This window comes from Sapajus apella, unplaced genomic scaffold (genome assembly GCF_009761245.1).
Source record: "Sapajus apella isolate SASKATOON/1434 unplaced genomic scaffold, GSC_monkey_1.0 scaffold12, whole genome shotgun sequence".
Taxonomy (NCBI): domain Eukaryota; kingdom Metazoa; phylum Chordata; class Mammalia; order Primates; family Cebidae; genus Sapajus; species Sapajus apella.
The window spans coordinates 35,520,407-35,540,127 of record NW_022436952.1 but is presented as its reverse complement, the minus strand read 5'-3'; the positions used below and the strand labels follow the sequence as shown (position 1 = coordinate 35,540,127).

Sequence of the window (19,721 nt, the reverse complement as noted above, 5' to 3'; positions counted from 1 at the left end):
TATAAAATATGAATTCACATATATTAGTTTATATGTCAGAAGTAACAGGCATTTCTAGGGGAAGACATATATAACCTAAGGTGGTCTAAATTAATATGCCAGTAATTGCTTTGCTCTTCAATTATTTGCTTTCTATCCTACCTGTATCGTTCATAACCCTGTACCCATGGAATTGCAGGCACACCCACCCATTGAGACAGTTCTAGCTAAAGATACATGCTAGAGAGGGAATTCTCTCTTTTCTCTTTTATTTTTTTTTTCTTTTTTCTTTGCAAAAACCTAGTTTTAGCTGAGGGAGTTCTCCTCTCTTCATTATCAAGCTATGGTTTTGCCTCTGGGCCTAGTTGTTATTACTCCCACCTACTATCTAGATCTTAAGCTTGTATTACCCAGAATCTCACCTGGCCTTTTGGTCCTGTGTGTATAGACTCTTTGTCCAAGCTTCTGACTCTTCAGCACCCAGTCTTCTAGCCTGGATTTCTGAGGTCCTTTGCCTGACCCTTTTCAACTCTGGATCAGATGCTAGCCTAGATTTATTACACAGTGCTTCTGCTGTTCCATGCCTGAGTTATCCTCTTATAGACTTGTCTTTCAGTGCCAGCTGCCTTATCATAGTTCAACCTTTTCCTTCCCCTGGCTTGCCCTTGTGTTTGCTACACCATGTCATTTTGAGGGATGTTAGATGGGTTTTGCATAGAATTTAGTTTGGCCGTTTGTTTTTATGAAAGTGTCTGCAATATGAAACATTGACTTTTTGTTATTTGTAGAAGCAGAACAGAGTGATGAACAACTTCATCAAGAAATATCACAGGTGAGTTTTAAAAAACAGAGGTGTAGGTTTTTGCCTTTATCATTCTCTTTTTGTTGTTTGTTTTTGTTTTTTTGAGACTGTGCCTTGCTCTGTCACCCAGGCTGGAGTGTAGTAGCGTAATTTTGCCTCACTGCAACCTCCACCTCGCAGGCTGAAGCAATCTCGTGCCTCAGCCTCCCGAGGAGCTGGAATTACAGGCGTGCACCACCATGCCCAGCTAATTTTTGTATTTAGAGATGGGGTAGAGATGGGATTTCACTATGTTAACCAGGCTGGTCTCAAACTCCTGGCCTCAAGTGATCTACCCCGACCCTTTTTCATTCTCTTAATTACCAAGAGTTCTTTTTCAGTTCTTTGTTGTTATGGCTGTTACTGAGTATGTGTTTTTGCTTTAAGTCCTTAGGAACATTTTCTCTTACAGGCAAGCTAATTGTTTTTTTTGTTTTTTTTTTTTTTTTGTCTTAACTTTTAAATTTTTTCTTCCTTTCACCCAAATATATTAACTGTCTATATTTTATTATTTTTAGATGCCATTAATTTGATACTTTTTCTTCTAGGCTAATGTCATCTGTATAGTGTATGCCGTTAACAACAAGCATTCTATTGATAAGGTAGGTGTGACCTTTTTCCACTATAGTTGGTTTCAGTGGAGCACTTCCAAAGTTGATCCTCAGTTTAGAATTTTAAGGTCTAAGGGAAGAGTGTTTTGTAAAGATCCTCATCATGGCTAAGCACTTGTTAATTTTCATTTTAGGTAACAAGTCGATGGATTCCTCTCATAAATGAAAGAACAGACAAAGACAGCAGGTATTTTTTCCTCTCTCAAACTTTTTATATTGAAAGTTTAAAGCTTGCAGAAAAGGTTCAAGAAATATTACATTGAAGTTCCCTAAATCCTTCACTTAAATCCACTAGTTAACAATTTGCCACATTTGCTTTATCTGTCAGTTTTTCTGTCGTTTCATACACATACCCACATACCTTTTTAGGGGGGACTCATTTGAGGGGGCAAATATACTTGAGAGAAAAGCAGGAAACAGAACTCTGATATCATAATGATTCACAACTTCAGACAGCTTATTTTGGTCATAAATCTTACATTTCACTTTCTCAAACTGCTGCTTGAAAAATATCAGTTTTATTTATTTATTTTATTCTTTTTTTTTTTTTGAGACAGAGTCTTGCTCTGTCACCCAGGCTGGAGTGTAGTGGCACGATCTTGGCTTCTTGCAGCCTCTGCCTCCTGGATTAAGTGATTCTCATGCCTCAGCCTCCTGAGTAGCTGGGACTACAGGCACACACCATCCCGCCTTACTAATTTTTGTATTTTTTAGTAGAGAGGGTTTCATATGTTAGTCAGTCTGGTCTCGAACTCCTCACCTCAAGTGATCTGCTCACCTGGGCCTCCCAAAATGCTGGGATTACAGGCATGAGCTACTGTCCACAGCCTGAATCTTTTTAAATAGGAAAATCAGGCTAATATCTATGTACTGTACACATTTGGTTCTTTACCCAATTTTTTAGATTTCTCTTTTAGTTGGACATTCTCTTTTAGGTTGACATTAATTAGTTTCCCCTTGAAACTCTTAAGATCTGATTCTAAACATATGATTATGATCATTAACCCTGTGTCTTACATATTTTGGAAGGGAGACTGAGATGGCATTATATATGCTGTGAGCAATGCTGTGGCGTTGTATGGCTTCACTTTTGTCATGGTTTTAACTCTGTGATGACTTGACAAGTTGGAAAGGAAAGAGCGTCCCTTTAGAGCTATGCTGTCCAATGCAGTAGCCTCTCATCAGTTTGGTGATTTAACTAAATTAATGAAAATTAATAAAACTAAAGCTTGTTCCTCAAATACACTTAGCCACATTTCAACTGCTCAGTAGCCACATGTGACTAGTGGCTACAGTAATGGAGAGTAGAAATAAAGAGCATCTTCATCATCATAGAATGTTGTATTGGACAGGGTTGCCTTAGAGGATCTAACACCCGTATGCTCCTAATATCTGTTTTTCTTGCTCTTGCTTGAGCCATTTCTAGGAGGGAATCTTTAAGAGGACAGTTTTGCTAAGATCTGTCAAGCACCAGCCTGGATCACTGAATTAAAAAATGTTGGCTTTACCATGACAGCTTCCTAAAATGCTGTGGCCTCTTTGGTGGCCTTTTTGTACCATCTGGAAGTGTCTTTTGACACTGAAGATCTGATTTAGCATTCTCAGGTGTGACTGTAATCCAGTCACATGTGAGCCTATTCCTGTATTTTTCTTTTTTCTTTCCTTTTTTTTCATTTCTTTTTTGAGACAGGGTGTGGCTCTGTCACCCACGCTGGAGTGCAATCTTGGCTCATTGCAACCTCTGCCTCCCTGGCTAAAGCCATCCTCCTGCTTCAACTGCCTGAGTAGCTGGTACTACAGGTGTGCACCACCATGCCCAACTAATTTTTTTTTCTTTTGAGTTGGAGTCTCACTACTTTGCTCAGGCTGGAATTCAGTGGTGTGATCTCAGCTCACTGCAACCTCTACCTCCTGGTTTTAAGCAGTTCTCCTGCCTCAGCCTCCCAAGTAGCTGGGACTATAGATGCATGCCACACCTGGCTAATTTTTTTGTATTTTAAGTAGAGACAGCGTTTCACCATGTTGGCCAGGCTGGTCTCGAACTCCTAACCTGAAGTGATCTGCCTGCCTTGGCCTCCCAAAGTGCTGGGATTACAGGTGTGAGCCACCGCCCTGTCCTAATTTTTGTACTTTTTGTAAAGAGATGAGGTTTCGCCGTGTTGCCCAGGCTGGTCTCAAATTTCTGCGCTCGAGCAATCTGCCCACCTCAACTTCCTAGAATGCTGGGATTATAGGCGTGAGCCACTGCTTCCAGCCTTACTTATTTTTTTTGTTACTGACTTTTCCCAGGGTGATATATTTTTTATTACCTGAACATTACACTTTCCAATACCTTCTCACTGGGCCTCATACCTTCAGTTCATATTTGTTATACCTATATTCTTCCTTAGGACTTTGTTGGACCATTTTCACAGTGGTTCTTAATCAGGAATGCTCATCACTGTCACCTGAGGCACTTTCAAAACAATATAGATGCCTTTGTCTCACCCCTGGAATTTTAGAATCACTATGTTTGGAGTCGGGCTTAGGGGTGTGTGCATGTGTGTGTGTATGCAGCCTCCAACTCCCAACTCCTGGGCTAAAGTGATCCTCTTGCCTCAGCCTCCCGAGTAGCTGGGACTACATGTGTGTGCCACCACACCTGGCTAATTTTTAAAAAACTTTTGTAAAGACAGGGTCTCACTATGTTTTCTAGGATAGTCTTGAGCTCCTGACCTCAAACAATCCTTCTGCCTTGGCCTCCCAAAGTGCTGAAATTACAGGAGTGAGCCACTGTATCAGGCAGATATATATGTATATGTATGTATGTATCTGTGCTCCATAAATTACGCTGTGCACACCTTTGGTTAGAAACCACTATATTTTTGGAAACCCTCCTGGTTCTGTTAGGAATTTATATTTGGGCTATGTGGTGGGTCAGTTTTTTCAAGCATAATGGCACACAAAAGTTTAGATAAGCTAAATACTTTCAAGTGTTTCTGTTGCAGTCTAGAGTTCCAGCAGGGTGATTTGCTTTCCCTCCAAACTCTCTTGCAGGATTCACAACAGTTTACCACTAGGTTGGTCCTGCTTGATATCCCCATTAAGATTTTTCTCCGTAGGCTTCTCAGATTTAATTTGTCTAAAGCAAAATTTTTAATTCCCTGCCTACTCCCTGCCAAAAACAGAAACAAAAAATCCTTCTCAATCTTCTCTATCTTCTGAGATTGACTTTTTTTTTTTTTTCCAGCCAAAACCTATGTATTTTTCTTGATTTCTGCTTTTCCCTAATTTTTGTACTTTTTGTAGAGATAAGGTTTCGCCATGTTGCCTAGGCTGGTCTCAAATATTTGAGCTCAAGCATTCTGCCTGCCTTGGCCTCCCAGAGTGCTGGGATTACAGGCATGAGCCACCGCTCCTGACCTTACTTATTTTTCCACATCTAAACTATCAGCTGTTTCTGTCAGTTGTACTTATAAAATATATCTGAAATTTGAATATTTCCTTTTCATCTTCACTGTCACTGCTCTAATCCAAGTTACTATTTTATTTTTAAAAATTTAGGCCAGGCACAGTGACTCACACCTGTAATCCCAGCACTGTGAGAGGCCGAGGTGGGCGGATCACGAGGTCAGGAGTTCAAGACAAGCCTGGCCAAGATGTTGAAACCCCGTCTCTACTAAAGATACGAAAATTAGCCGGGTGTGGTGACAGGTGCCTATATTTTTATTTTTATTTTTTTTGAGATGGAGTCTTGCTCTGTTGCCAGGCTGGAGCACAGTGGTGCAGTCTCGATTCACTGCAACCTCTGCCTCCTGGGTTCAAGCGATTCTTCTGCCTCAGCCTCCTGAGTAGCTGGGACTACAGGCGTGTGCCAAACGCCTGGCTAATTTTTGTATTTTTAGTAGAGATGGGGTTTCACCATGTTGGCCAGGATGGACTCGATCTCTTGACCTTGTGATCCACCCGCCTCAGCCTCCCAAAGTGCTGGGATTACAGGTGTGAGCCACCAAGCCCGACGACAGGTGCCTGTAATCCCAGTTACTTGGGAGGCTGAGGCAAAGAATTGCTTGAACTCGGGAGGTGGAGGTTTCAGTCAGCCGAGATCGCACCACTGCACTCCAGCCTGGGCGACAGAGCGAGACCCCATCTCAAAAAAAAGAAGTTAGTGAAAAATCTAACATATACTAAGATACATATCTGTTATCCAGCATCAACAATTAACTCATGGCCAGTCTTGTTTCATCTATTACCCCTCCCATTGAGATCATTTTGAAGCAAATGGAGACATTATATCATGCTGTAAATATGTCAATATATAGCTCTAAAAATCACTGCATTTAAAAATGTCACCCCCCTACTTAGAATCATTCAGTGGCTTCCCATTTTACACTAACAATAAAACCTACATTCCTTACTGCAGCTTGTAAGTCCTTATGTGTCTGACCTTTGATCCTCTTTCTAACGCCATTTTATACGTTTTTCTCTTTACTCGGTACTCTGTAGCCATTCTGGCATTTTCCTGTTGTTTGGTGCCATCAGGATGTTTTTTTGTTTTTGGCCTTTGCACATGCTGTTCCTTCCTCCTGGGCCACTCTTCCCTGACTCTACATGGCAGATTTTGTCTTATCCTTCACCCCTTGGCTCAAATGTCACCTTCGTAGAGGGGGTTTTCCTTAATTATTATACATAAGTAGCTCCTTCTCATTACTCTATCCCCCTATTTATTTCCTGCAGAATACTTATTGAATTGGAAGTTATTTTATTTGCTTATTGCTCATTTTCTGTTTTTCACTATTGGAATGGTCAGGTTTATAGTTCTGCCCAGGCGTGGTAGCTCATGCCTGTAATCCCAACACTTTGGGAGGCCAGAAGTTTAAGAGTAGCCTAGACAATATAGCTAGACCCTTCTCTACAAAAATATTTTAAAAAAAAAAATGAGCTGGGTGTGGTGGCTCATGCCTAGAGTCCTAGCTACTAACAAGGCTAGGGCAAGTGGATCACTTGAGCACAGGAGTTTGAGATTGCAGTGAGCTGTGATCCTGCCACTGCACCCAGCCTGGACAGCAGAGCTAGACCCTGTCTCAGGAAAACAAAAAACAAAACAGAATGGGAAGAGGCCTTCTGTCTCGTGTCCTTAATACTTGCAGCTGTATGTGGCTTATAATATGTGCTCAATAGATAACATGTTGAGTAAATACATGCTATCTAGAGGGCTTGATGTGACTGTAGAGGAAGGTTCATGTTGAAGAGAGTAAATAAAAGCTTTTTGGTTAGAATGGGTTATGATGTAAATTAAAATATAAATCTAATGTCTTTTGCCTGCCTTATTACAATGTGCCCTGTTAATTTTAGGCTGCCTTTAATATTGGTTGGGAACAAATCTGATCTGGTGGAATATAGTAGTATGGAGACCATCCTTCCTATTATGAACCAGTATACAGAAATAGAAACCTGTGTGGAGGTATGCCTCATAATTTGATTTAAAAATTTATTTTTGATGAATTCTTACTAAATTGAGGTTCTAAATAGGAGGGGGGACAACGTGGGATGGAATAAATTTTCTGCTCTCTGTGAAGTCATGTAACCAAATAAAACAGAGAACTTGGAGTTGGCCTCTGAGCTCTTTCTAGACATTCATATTGTTAGGTCCTCAAAGAAAGATGCATTTTTCATTTTTTTCAAGGAATCCTACTTTTGACTTATGTTAATAGTTTAAAAATTGTTTTTAACTCTCATAATTGATTTCAGAGTGTAAAATGTTAATTTTTTTTTTTTCAGTGTTCAGCGAAAAACCTGAAGAATATATCAGAGCTCTTTTATTATGCACAGAAAGCTGTTCTTCATCCTACAGGGCCCCTGTACTGCCCAGAGGAGAAGGAGGTAACAGCAGCTATTTTACACAATGACCGGACCACTTTATGTTCCCACCAGCAGTGTATGAAGGTTACAGTTTCTCCACATCTTTGCCACACTTGTTATTTTACCTTTTTAAAAGTTTATTATAGCCATCCTAGTAGATGTGGTTGGGATCTCATTGTTTTGATTTGCATTTCCCTGATGGCCAATGATGTTGTATAATTTTTCATGTGCTAATTGACCATCTTCTTTGGAGAAATGTCTGTCGCCTTTTCACAGTTCTTTCCCATTTTTGTTTTAAAGAGACAAGGTCTCACTGTCATCAAGGTTGAAGTACAGTGGCATTATCATGGCTCACTACAGCCTCAACCTCCTGGACCCAAGCAGTCCTCCCACTCAGCATCCTGAGTAGCTGGGACTACAGGTGCATGCGACCACATTGCAGCTAAATTTTTGATTTTTTTGTAGAAATGTAGAGTTGCCCAAGGTGGTCTTGAACTTCTAGCCTCAAGCAGTCCTCCTGCTCCAGCTTCCTGAGTAGCTGCCTTTGCCCATTTTTCAGTTTGGCTGTCTTTTTTTTTTTTAAATTAAATTTTTCCTTTAAGAAGCAGAGGCCGAGTACAGTGGCTCATGTCTGTAATCCCAGCACTTTGGGAGGCTGAGGTGGGGGGATCACTTAAGGCCAGGAGTTTAAGACCAGCCTAGCCTACATGGCAAAACCCTGTCTCCACTAAAAATACAAAAATTACCTGGGCGTAGTGGCACACACCTGTAATCCCAGCTACTTGGGAGGCTCAGGCACAAGAATCACTTGAATCTGGAAGGTGGTGGTTGCAGTGACCTGAGATTGCACCACTGCACTCCAGCCTGGGATATGGATTAAGACTCTGTCTCAAAAAAAAAAAAAGAGAAAAAGAAACAGGTGCTTGCTATATTGCCCAGCCCAGGCTGGTCTCGAACTCCTGGCCTCAAGTGATCCTCCTGCCTTAGCCTCCTGAGTTACAGGAGTCTGGGATTACAAGTGTGAGCCACCACACACAGCTTGAGGCGGTTGTTTTGGTTTTCTTTATCAGGAGAGGTATTGTTTTTAAGAATAAAGAGTTGCAGATATCTTTCAGGAAAAGCTTATAGTATAAGTGAGTGCTCAGCAAACTGGCTCATAGGCCATATTTGGCCTACCACCTATTTTCACACAGTCTGTATGCTAAGGGAACATTTTATATTTTTATTCATTCATTCATTCCTGTTGCCCAGGTTGGAGTGCAGTGGTGCGATCTTAGCTCATTGGGTTCAAGCAATTCTCCTGCCTCAGCATCCGAAGTAGCTGGAACTACAGGCATGTGCCACTACGTCCGGCTGATTTTTGCATTTTTGATAGAGACGGAGTTTCATCATGTTGGCCAGGCTAGTCTTGAACTCCTGATCTCATGTGATCTGCCTGCCTTGGCCTCCCAAAGTGCGGGGATTACAGGTGTGAGCCATCATGCCTGGCCATATGTTTTTAAATGATTGAAAAAAATAAAAAATAATATTTTGTGATAGGTGAAAATTATATTGCATTCAAATCTTATCATTTCATAAAGATAAAGTTTTATTGTAACATAGCCATACTCATTCTTTTTTTTTTTTTTTTTTTTTGGAGACCGAGTTTCGCTCTTGTTGCCCAGGCTGGAGTACAGTGATGCTATCTCAGTTTACCACAACCTCCATCTCCCCGATTCAAGCACTTCTCCTGCCTCAGCCTCCTGAGTAGCTGGGATTACAGTCATGCACCACCATGCCTGGCTAAGTTTTTTGTATTTTTAGTAGAGTTGAAGTTTCTGTATGTTTATTAGGCTGGTCTTAAACTCCCAGCCTCAGGCGATCTGCCTGCCTTGGCCTCCCAAAGTGCTGGGATTACAGGTGTGAGCCACCGCACCCAGCCACCACACTCATTCTTTTAGGTTATCGGTTGGCTGTTGGCATGCTACAAAGACAGAGTTTAGTAGTTTCACTAGAGCTTATATGTGCTACTCTCATCCTTTTTCACTGCTGCTGAGTGTACTACTAATTGCACTGACACACTTGATAGCATTTCAAGTACTATGTATATCGCCGTACCGTGACCTTTTATTTGTATTCACCATATACCCATCATGCCAAAACATGAAAAGAAAAATGGATTTTTAGATGGGAAAGCAGATAAATTTTCCAGGCTCAAATTACAGCTCCAGCATCATTTTTTTAGACCTTGATGCAAATGCAAAGGAAATTTCCATATTTCATAATCCATTTAACTATGCAGTTGTGTTTCCATTAACTTTCAGTTGAAATTGATTAATCTGCAGTGTAATGACATGCTAAAAGGCAAACATCAAGAAAATAGTCAAATATAATTTTATAAATACCTTGTGCTCTATTAAAATCATAGGTTTGTGGATATGTACCAGTATTGGCAGTATATATTTGCACAAAAAGACACTTTCAAAGATGGGACATGTAAAATCTCATTACAGATTAGAATATAAACATTTGCAATTAATTACAGCATTAACATATAAACATTTGGAATTAATTTTCCTGGTGGACAGCACTAACTTTGAACCCCAACAAAGCAAATTTCCTTTGCTGAGTACAGTTTTGCAATACAGGTTTATTAATAAGAAGAATTCCTTTTCCTTCCAAAAGGAATTTCCTTCTTCTTATTAACAAACCTGTATTGCAAAACTGTACTCAGCTATATTTTGAGTTTTGTCAATAAAAGCTTTGTGGAAGTTTGATTTCTTTCTTACCTGTAAGTACCTACATGACATGCTTGATTTTGCCTGTTGGCCCCAAAGCCTAAAATATTTGCAATGTGGCCCTTTGCAGAAAAAATGCCAACTCCTGGTATAAATAATTAATTTGTGTTATCCCTTACTCTGATGCTAGTTTACTCTTATTGCTGGTTTACTTTTCCTTAGTTAGGATTCTTCTTTCTAATTTACTCTTAATCAACTATTTCCCAAACTTGCCTCATCATAATTGTCACTGGGTGTTACTGGTTAAAAATATAGATTCTATTCTGATTCAGCTAGCTGTTGTATTTTATGATCAAGGAAATTTGGGAAATAATCTTAATGCTATGGGAACTGTTATGGGAATTTATCTCTGAGGCCTTAGCCTAGCAGTGTATGAAATCCCCTCTATTAGTTTGTTCTCAATTTTTTAATAGCTACTTTGTTCTTAGGCCTATTATTAGTTTTGCTAATCTGTTAATCCCTCATCCCTTCCCCCATCCCACAAGAATAAAATATCTACCACCATCTGTTACTCAGTTCTTAGGTGGACCCGCATGAGAGGTAAAATTTCAGTAGAGCTTGTATGTGCTACTCTTCTCTCTTTTCACTGCTACTGAGTGCACTACTAATTGCACTGACACACTTGACAGCATTTCAACTACTATGTATATCACCGTACCATGACCTTTTATTTATATTCACCATATACCCATCATGCCAAAACATGAAAAGAAACAAAATGGATTTTCCACCACACCTGGCTAATTTTTGTATTTTTAGTAAAGACAGTTTCCCCATGTTGGCCAGGCTGGTCTCGAACTCCTGACCTCAGGTGATCTGTACTCCTCTGCCTCCCAGTGCTGGGATTACAGATGTGAGCCACCGCGCCCCGTCTCAAATGCTTTCTAAATGTTTGACTTCTTTCTCTCATTTCTTTCTAATCTTTTTGTGTCTTAAGTTTGATCGTTTTCTCACTATATCAGATTACTCTCCCAGAGACCTCATTTAAAACAAGAAAAGAAGAGGTTGTATGTATATGTTTGGAAGATAATTATTTTCTTTCCTATTTTTTAAAGAATTTCTTTTCTGCATTTGAGTTTGACAGCATGATCAAAGCTGTCATCATTACCATTTTGTAAGTTAATATGTTTATATTTCCTCACCGTGACATCTCATCTCTCTCATCTAGGTAGAACTGTAAGAGATCTATCTCCAAGCTTAGACAAAGTTTAAAGATCTCCTTGAAGTTTTATTATCAAAATTGTTGGCAGTGATTATCCTATAGTGTTTATACAGTGTAGAAGCATGTGGGCCTTATTTTAAAATAATCACATATTCTATCCATGATGAATCATAAAACAAAAATTAAGGAAGTTGTCAAAATATATTTCCAGCAGCATTAGTCATAAAAGTTTTAGAGTCACAAAAGGCAAAGTTCTTTTTTTTCTCTTCTTTTTCTTCAGTCGTACAACAAAATCTTTTTAAAGTATGAATAATTCTTATACTAGGAAGTTAGTAAAATTTTTTTACACTTATTAACTGGTGATATTTTGCCACTTGTTTATGAATAAGTGTATTTTATTTCCCAGCTTTAACATACAACAGATCTCATTCTGCTACCAGATGGCTGATGGTCAGAAATCAGAAGTTGGCGGAAAGTCCTTAGTAGTTTTCAGATTCTCTGTGGAATGAGGGAAGATACACATTAAAAAATGTTTTTTTCTGAATTGTAGTACTTGAGTTTTAGTTGAAGAAAAAAATGTTTTGTTTTGTTTTTTTAAGTGTGACTAGAAGAATGAATCCCTCCTAAAGAATAACTTCTCTTTTGCCTCTTGTTAGAGGATTTATTGTCGTAAGGGGAGAGCTTAACCATTCTAAATACCAGTCTCAGCAAATATTGCCTCATTTACTTAAAAAGGCTTGCATATAAAAGTAAATGGCTTTGCTTTAGTTCATTTTTTCATGTTGGTTGTATTTGATATTATGTAAAAACAGTCAGAATTATTCTCAGCATTGCTTATGAAAATCACGGTTTAAAATCCTATTTTTTTTTTTTTTTTTTGAGACGGAGTTTCGCTCTTGTTACCCAGGCTGGAGTGCAATGGCACGATCTCGGCTCACCGCAACCTCCGCCTCCTGGGTTCAGGCAATTCTCCTGCCTCAGCCTCCTGAGTAGCTGGGATTACAGGCACACACCACCATGCCCAGCTGATTTTTTGTATTTTTAGTAGAGACGGGGTTTCACCATGTTGACCAGGATGGTCTCGATCTCTTGACCTCGTGATCCACCCGCCTCGGCCTCCCAAAGTGCTGGGATTACAGGCGTGAGCCACCGCGCCCGGCTAAAATCCTATTTTAATTAAAACAATTATTTCTTTTTTCCATGATTTACAGATGAAACCAGCCTGTATAAAAGCCCTTACTCGTATATTTAAAATATCTGATCAAGATAATGATGGTACTCTCAATGATGCTGAACTCAACTTCTTTCAGGTAATGGTCCTTTATTTCAGACATTTGCATATCTTTTATTTTTGCTGATAAAAGCTATAAAAATATATTAGCTTAAACAACAAGAATAATGTGTTATAAACATGTCTCTTTCACATAAAACTACCTTTTACATCTACTTATATAAGCCTTTACTTAGGCTGTAAAACTCTCTTATGCCCAGGAATTGAGGGGATTTTGATAGCCTCATTTCATGGTATAAAGTGGGTGTGTTAAGGATGACTTGAAGTCTGAACTCTGAATCATTTTGTTTTCTTCGTTTTGAATAACAAAGCTACACAAAGAGCCCTGTGTTTTAGAAACAGGATGGAAGGAATTGGGAATGTTTCATTCTCTCTAAGTATGACATGTTTTACTTAAATAATACAAAGTGGAGACCATTCCTAATGTGGAATGTTTCTTTGGTTGCAACTCTTGGATTTAATGTTGCTTTGTAGATTATCATTTTACATTATTCGTGGTTTTAATGCTGGTTTGTTTTAAAATATATTTTTATGTTTTTTGCTAGAGGATTTGTTTCAACACTCCGTTAGCTCCTCAAGCTCTGGAAGATGTCAAGAATGTAGTCAGAAAACATATAAGCGATGGTGTGGCTGACAGTGGGTTGACCCTGAAAGGTGGGTGGATGGTATTTTTCCCCCTTTTGAAACCTAATATTTTCAAAATTTGGCAAAAGGTAAAGGTTTTTATTGCATTATTTATACTTTAAGGAAATGTTACTCTTTAATAGTATGCCTAAAGTCTGATTTGGATATTTAAGAGTTGGAAGGGATAGGCCATTGTTGGGGATTATCATCTTGACTGCCAGTATAAATTAGAGGTAGGGAAATTGGTTGGATCTCAAGGATACAGAGGTCCACCTAAGGGAAAGAGATATCTGGAACAAACAAATATATCTTAAAATTCTTCCTACTTATAAGCAACCTTTAAATAGTCATTATTTTTAGGGAATTTTGTCTATGAGTCAAATTAACCAGCTAGAATGTTCCCTGGAGAATATATTATAGAGGCACAGTGAAGTTAATGAAATTGAAAACCAGAATTTTCCGTTACAAAAATAAGCTCAAAGATATGTAAAACACTACTCTCGTATAACTTTGTGCATGTCAGTATATTTCTTGAGATGTAATGTTGATCATTTCCTCCAGTGCTCTCTCTTACTGAGCTGGATGTATATGTGAAACAACTCAGAAATCAGCTCTGTTTCATTGAGATGCTTGTGAATTTTGTTTTGCTTTGAGCTTTACTACACAAAACTAGCATCCATATGTTCATGAATCAAGTTCTTGCCATTATATTACATGCTTTTCTCCTATGTGACTCTGTATCCTTTATTTACTAATTTACTTTATTTCAGGTTTTCTCTTTTTACACACACTTTTTATCCAGAGAGGGAGACACGAAACTACTTGGACTGTGCTTCGACGATTTGGTTATGATGATGATCTGGATTTGACACCTGAATATTTGTTCCCCCTGTATGTACCTTTGGTTTTTTCTTTTTTTAATTTTTTTTATTGAGACAGGAGCTCACTATGTTGCCCAGGCTGGTCTTGAACTCTTGGGTTCAAGCGATCCTCCCACCTCAGCCTCCCAAATTGCTGTGATTACAGACATTGAGCCATGCCCAATCACCTTTGGTCTTCTGATTGATTTTACTGGCTAAATATTTTTAAGGCTTATTCAGCACATGGGGAGGTGGGCCTTAGGCTGCTTGGGGATATTTTAGAATTATAGCAGAGACTTATAGCAGGATTTCTCAACCTTGGCACTATTGACATTTTGGACCAGACAGTTTTTTATTGTGGGTGTCCTATGCAGTATAGGATGTTTACCATGTCAATTGATGTCAGTGACACCTCCAGTTGTGACAACCAAAACTGTTAAATTGCCAAATGTACCCTGTGAAGCAAAATCATCCCCAGTTGAGAACCACTGATTCCCTCATGGCTCAAACTTTTCCTCTTCTTGTGAAGACTACAAGTACCTTTTTTGGTTCATTTTGCTGAGGAAGGGGAAAATAAGATGCTGGATAAACTTGTTTTAGAGTCAAGGCATCTCATAAATATGTTGGTTAACGTTTTTCTTACAATGTTCTTCTCCCTTAGTTTTATAGCCTGTTCTTAGCTTAAGTTGAAGTAGGTATTTTCTTAAATGACTGGTCTATTTGTGTTTTTTTTTTTAGAGACAAGATCTCACTTTGGCTAGCTAGCTCACTAAAACCTCGAACTCTATGGCTCAAACAATCCTCCCACCTGAGCTTCCCAAATAGCTGGGACTACAGGTGTTCACCACCATGCCTGGCTTTTATTTATTTATTTATTTGTTTGTTTGTTTTCTTTCTTTCTCACTCTCCTCCCTCCTTCCCTCCCTTCCTCCTTTTTATTTGGTAGAAAAGGGGGTCTCACTATGTTTCCTAGGCTGATCTTGAACTCTGGCCTTAAATGATCCTCTCGCCTCAGACTCCCAAGGTGCTGGGATTTCAGGCATGAGCCACCACACCTGGCCGGTTATTTTCCTTTGATAATTCTGTGTTTACGTTCTATTTGTTTACAAATGGACCCAGTGCCATCTCCAAACAAGGCTGCCTTGTTGTAGGATCCCTCTTCTATACCCCAGGGAAGCAAGCTTTTCAGGGATGGTGACTTCCTGGGATCTGGCCTCAGGGTCTTTAATCATTCTTCGTCACTTTTTCTTTGGCACGTTATCTTTATAGTGCTTTTATTTTAGCATAGCACCTCCAGCTAGCTATGTAATGATTCAGAAAGACTGTTGTTTTTTACTTCTCCATTATTGAGGAAGCAAAGTTTTTTCTAATTAAATTCCTAGTCCGTTAATCAGTTCTAAATTGAAACTTCCTTTGACTAAGTTACTAAATCTTGACTCAAGTTAATTTCCTAGGTTTTTCAATAAATACATACTGATGAATGAATTTGTTTTAGGACTCTCTCATTAGGTTTTCTTTTCTGTGTCATTTACGTGAATAGATAAATTGTATGGGAGGTTGCTTATTGCTTTCTTAAGTATGACAGTTAGGAAATTCCATGTCTTATGGCATTGTGGCTTACACTAATCATCTTTTTCAGTGTTTTTTTAAAATCCTCTTTGCCTTTAATACTCTGCAAAACAGTTCCCTGGAGCTACTACATGAACCTCTCTATCCTTATGAAACCCTCTGCCTCTATCCTTCACATTGCTACTAGATTAGTGGATAAATAAATAAAAATTTGGCTCTGTCACTTCCCTTCAAGACAGGATAAAACCCAAGCTGCTGCCTTTTTTTTATTTTTAAGACTCAGCCTTGCACTTGCCCACCAGGCTGGAGTGCAGTGGTGTGATCTCGGCTCATTGCAACTTCCCGGGTTCAAGCCATTCTCCTGCCTCAGCCTCCCAAATAGCTGGGATTACAGGCACCTGCCACCACACCTGGCTGATTTTTGTATTTTTAGTAGAGATGGGGTTTCACCATGTTGGCCAGGCTGGTCTTGAACTCATGACCTCAGGTGATTCGCCCGCCTCAGCCTCCCAAAGTGCTGGGATTACAGGTGTGAGCCACCATGCCCGGCCTTTTTTTTTTTTTTCTTTTTTTGAGACAGGATCTTGCCTTGTCTGTCATTCAGGCTAGAATGCAATGATGTGACATGATCACAGCTTACTGCAGCCTCAGCCTCCTGGGCTCAAGCGACTATCCCACTTCAGCCTGCCAAGTAGCTGGGACTACAGACATATGGCCACCATTCCCAGATAATTTTTAAATTTTTTGTAGAGAGGGGGTCTCCCTGTGTTGCCCAGGCTGATTTCTAACTCCCAGGCTCAAATCCTCCTGCCTCGACCTCCTAAAATGCTGGGATTACAAGCGTTAGCCATCACACCCGGTATAAAAGCCAAGCTTCTTAACATGGTTTAGGGTCATTCATGATCTGTTCTGCCCATGTACACTTCCTGCCTGCATTCTGGAAGTCAGTACCAAAGTATTTGTAGTCCACCAAGCATGTTGTTTTCTACACCAGGCTTTTGCCCATGCTATTTTCACCTCTTTCCCTCTCGCCCCAACCTAATTAATGCCTCATCCTTCAAGTCTTAATTCAGGTGACAGTGTTTCTCAGCAGCAGTGTTGAGGTTTTTCCAGTCCCCAGGACAGAGATGTTCCCTTTCATGTGACTCCCTAGCATCCTTGGCTTATACATACTTAGCTCCTGCCTCATTCTGTTGAATTGTCTTTGTGATCCACCTCCCACTTGTTTGTGGTTCCTTAGAAGTGGGGAGCATGGCTTGTTTTTGCCTCCCTAGTACCTAGCTCAGTATATATATATTTTTTAATGGAGTGTCACTCTGTCACCCAGGCTGGAGTGCAGTGACGTGATCTTGGCTCACTGCAACCTCCACCTCCTGGGCTCGAGCAATTCTCCTGCCTCAGACTCCCAAGTAGCTGGGATTACAGGTGCATGCCACCACATCCCCAGCTAATTTTCGTATTTTAAGTAAAGATGGGGTTTCACCATGTTGGCCAGACTGGCCTTGAACTCCTGATCTCAAATGATCCACCCACCACGGCCTCCCAAAGTGCTGGGATTACAGGCATGAGCCACCACGCCTGGCCAGTACATTTGTTTTTTTTTTTGTTTGTTTGAGACAGGGTCTTACTGTGTCACCCAGGCTGGAGTACAGTGGCGCAAACACAGCTCACTGCATCCTTAACCTCCTGGGCTTAACCTATCCTCTGCCTCAGCCTCCCCAGTAACTGGGACTACGGGTGTGTGCCACCATGCCTGGCTAATTTTTAAAATTTTTTGTAGGGCCAGGCGCAGTGGCTCATGCCTGTGATCCCGGCACTTTGGGAGGCTGAGGCGGGCTGATCATGAAGTCAGGAGATCAAGATCATCCTGGACAACATGGTGAAACCTTGCCTCTACTAAAAATACAAAAAAATTAGATGGGTGTGGTGGCACATGCCTGTAGTCCCAGCTACTCAGGAGGCTGAGGCAGGAGAATTTCTTGAACCTAGGAGATTGTAGTGAGCCAAGATTGCGCCATGCACTACAGCCTGGGTGCCAGTGCAAGACTGTCTAAAAAAAAAAAAAAAAATTTTTTTTTTTTTTGTAGAGATGGATTTCACTTTGTTGCCCAAGCTGGTCTTGAATTCTTGAGCTCAAGTGATCCTCCTGCCTCAGCCTCCCAGAGTGCTGGAATTACTGGCATGAGTTACCATGCCCAGCACTCAATGCATTTGGTTAATGTTTATTTTATTTATTTTATTTATTTTTATTTTTAGGAGTGAAAAGGGAGGGAAACGGAAGGGCGGGAGAGAAAGGGAAGGGGTTAATGTTTATTAAACTGAATTTGGGTTGGGTAAAAGAGGTCAAATCAGGTAGAAATAACTTATCTTTACATAATTTTCAAATCATTAACAATATTGGAATTAATATGAAGCTCATAAGTACGACTTAAAATTTGTTTGTAGGAAGAACAAACCCATGACAGGTAAATCAATATTATTTGTAAATTTTTTTTTTTTTTTTTTTTTTTTTTTTTGAGACGGAGTTTTGCTCTTGTTACCCAGGCTGGAGTGCAATGGCGCGATTTCAGCTCACCGCAACCTCCGCCTCCCAGGTTCAGGCAATTCTCCTGCCTCAGCCTCCTGAGTAGCTGGGATTACAGGCACGCGCCACCATGCCCAGCTAATTTTTTGTAGTTTTAGTAGAGACGGGGTTTCACCATGTTGACCAGGATGGTCTCGATCTCTTGACCTCGTGATCCACCCGCCTCGGCCTCCCAAAGTGCTGGGATTACAGGCTTGAGCCACCGCGCCCGGCCTTATTTGTAAATTTTTAAAATTAACTTGTCCTTCTGATATTTAAGAAAATGGGCCTGGTGCAGTGGCTCATTCCTGTAATCCCACCACTTTGAGAGGCCAACGGGGGTGGATTGCTTGAGCCCAGGAGTTCGAGCCAGCCTGGGCAACATGGTGAGACCCCATCTCTACAAAACATACAAAAATTAGCCAGGCATGGTAGTGTCCCAGCTACTCAAGAAGCTGAGATGGGCAGATCGATTGAGCCCAGGAGGTCAAGACTGAAGTGAGCTATGATCATGCCACTGCACTGTAGCCCGGGTGACAGGGTGAGACCCTGTCTGAATTTTAACAAGAGAAAAAAAGAAAATGTTTTTATTTTGGAATGAGCATTATTGTGACTTTTCTGAAGAGTGCCAAAATCACTCCAGAGAGTTTCCTTGGGAAAGTCTAAATGATATCAAGTGAAGATGTTCTTGTAAAATGGTGTTACTTCACAAAAGACTTGTTGCGATTTTACATTCATTTCTTAAATTTTAAAATTTGATTAATTATTTATTTTACTCTTGAATTTTTTCAACAGGCTAAAAATACCTCCTGATTGCACTACTGAATTAAATCATCATGCATATTTGTTTCTCCAAAGCACCTTTGACAAGCATGATTTGGTAAGCTTTTAGCTGTAATTTTCCATAAACCATAGCAAAATATTTTTTCTGTGAATTATGTAACTGTTCCCTGAGCTATGGGATGTGTCCGTCACATACCAAAAACTGCTTAACTTCTCTGTGTTAAATTCGCAAAAATGTTTTCTGCTGTTTACCTTTGTTGTTTTCTCAAGATGAAAATGTCTAATTTCTAATACACTCACAGGTTTTCTTATATACATGTGAGGAATTTTCTTGATAAAATGTAAAATTTCATTTGTTAAGTCGTTTTTAAAAGCATAGCTTTACTACATTAGGGGGCTTTTGTGTTGGGAATTATTCTGTTAGATATCCAAACATTGTGTATCTTTGTGTATCTTCAGGATAGAGACTGTGCTTTGTCACCTGATGAGCTTAAAGATTTATTTAAAGTTTTCCCTTACATACCTTGGGGGCCAGATGTGAATAACACAGTTTGTACCAATGAAAGGGGCTGGATCACCTACCAGGGATTCCTTTCCCAGTGGACGTGAGTATAGAGCTCACCTCTTTCCTCTAGTTTAAATAGTTTAAAATTATGGCGTATTACATTTGTCACTTTGTAAGCTTGTGAGATCTTATAAAATGCTTCAATCATAATTGCCTCTAAGCAAGATTAGCTGCTGATATCTCTAAGATCAACTGTAAATGTTCTGTGAATTGATCAGGAAGGGATTGTTTTCTTTTGGATGATGTACAGGGAAA

At 39.8% G+C, this 19,721-nt stretch overlaps 1 protein-coding gene across 8 annotated transcripts in view; it reads left to right on the top strand.

Moving 5' to 3' along the window:
- Positions 1–19,721, top strand: part of RHOT1 (ras homolog family member T1) — a 70,735-nt gene that overhangs the window by 21,377 nt on the left and 29,637 nt on the right. For all 8 annotated transcript variants that reach the window (XR_004269749.1, XR_004269750.1, XM_032280927.1 and 5 more), the window contains exons 4-13: positions 768–811; positions 1,369–1,422; positions 1,566–1,618; positions 6,766–6,874; positions 7,192–7,293; positions 12,423–12,521; positions 13,048–13,156; positions 13,897–14,017; positions 18,914–18,998; positions 19,361–19,506. Coding sequence is in view for 6 of the 8 variants with exons in the window: in XM_032280927.1 (XP_032136818.1) it covers positions 768–811; positions 1,369–1,422; positions 1,566–1,618; positions 6,766–6,874; positions 7,192–7,293; positions 12,423–12,521; positions 13,048–13,156; positions 13,897–14,017; positions 18,914–18,998; positions 19,361–19,506 (922 nt within the window). In the remaining 2 variants the exon portion in view is untranslated. The remainder of the gene's footprint in view (positions 1–767; positions 812–1,368; positions 1,423–1,565; positions 1,619–6,765; positions 6,875–7,191; positions 7,294–12,422; positions 12,522–13,047; positions 13,157–13,896; positions 14,018–18,913; positions 18,999–19,360; positions 19,507–19,721) is intronic.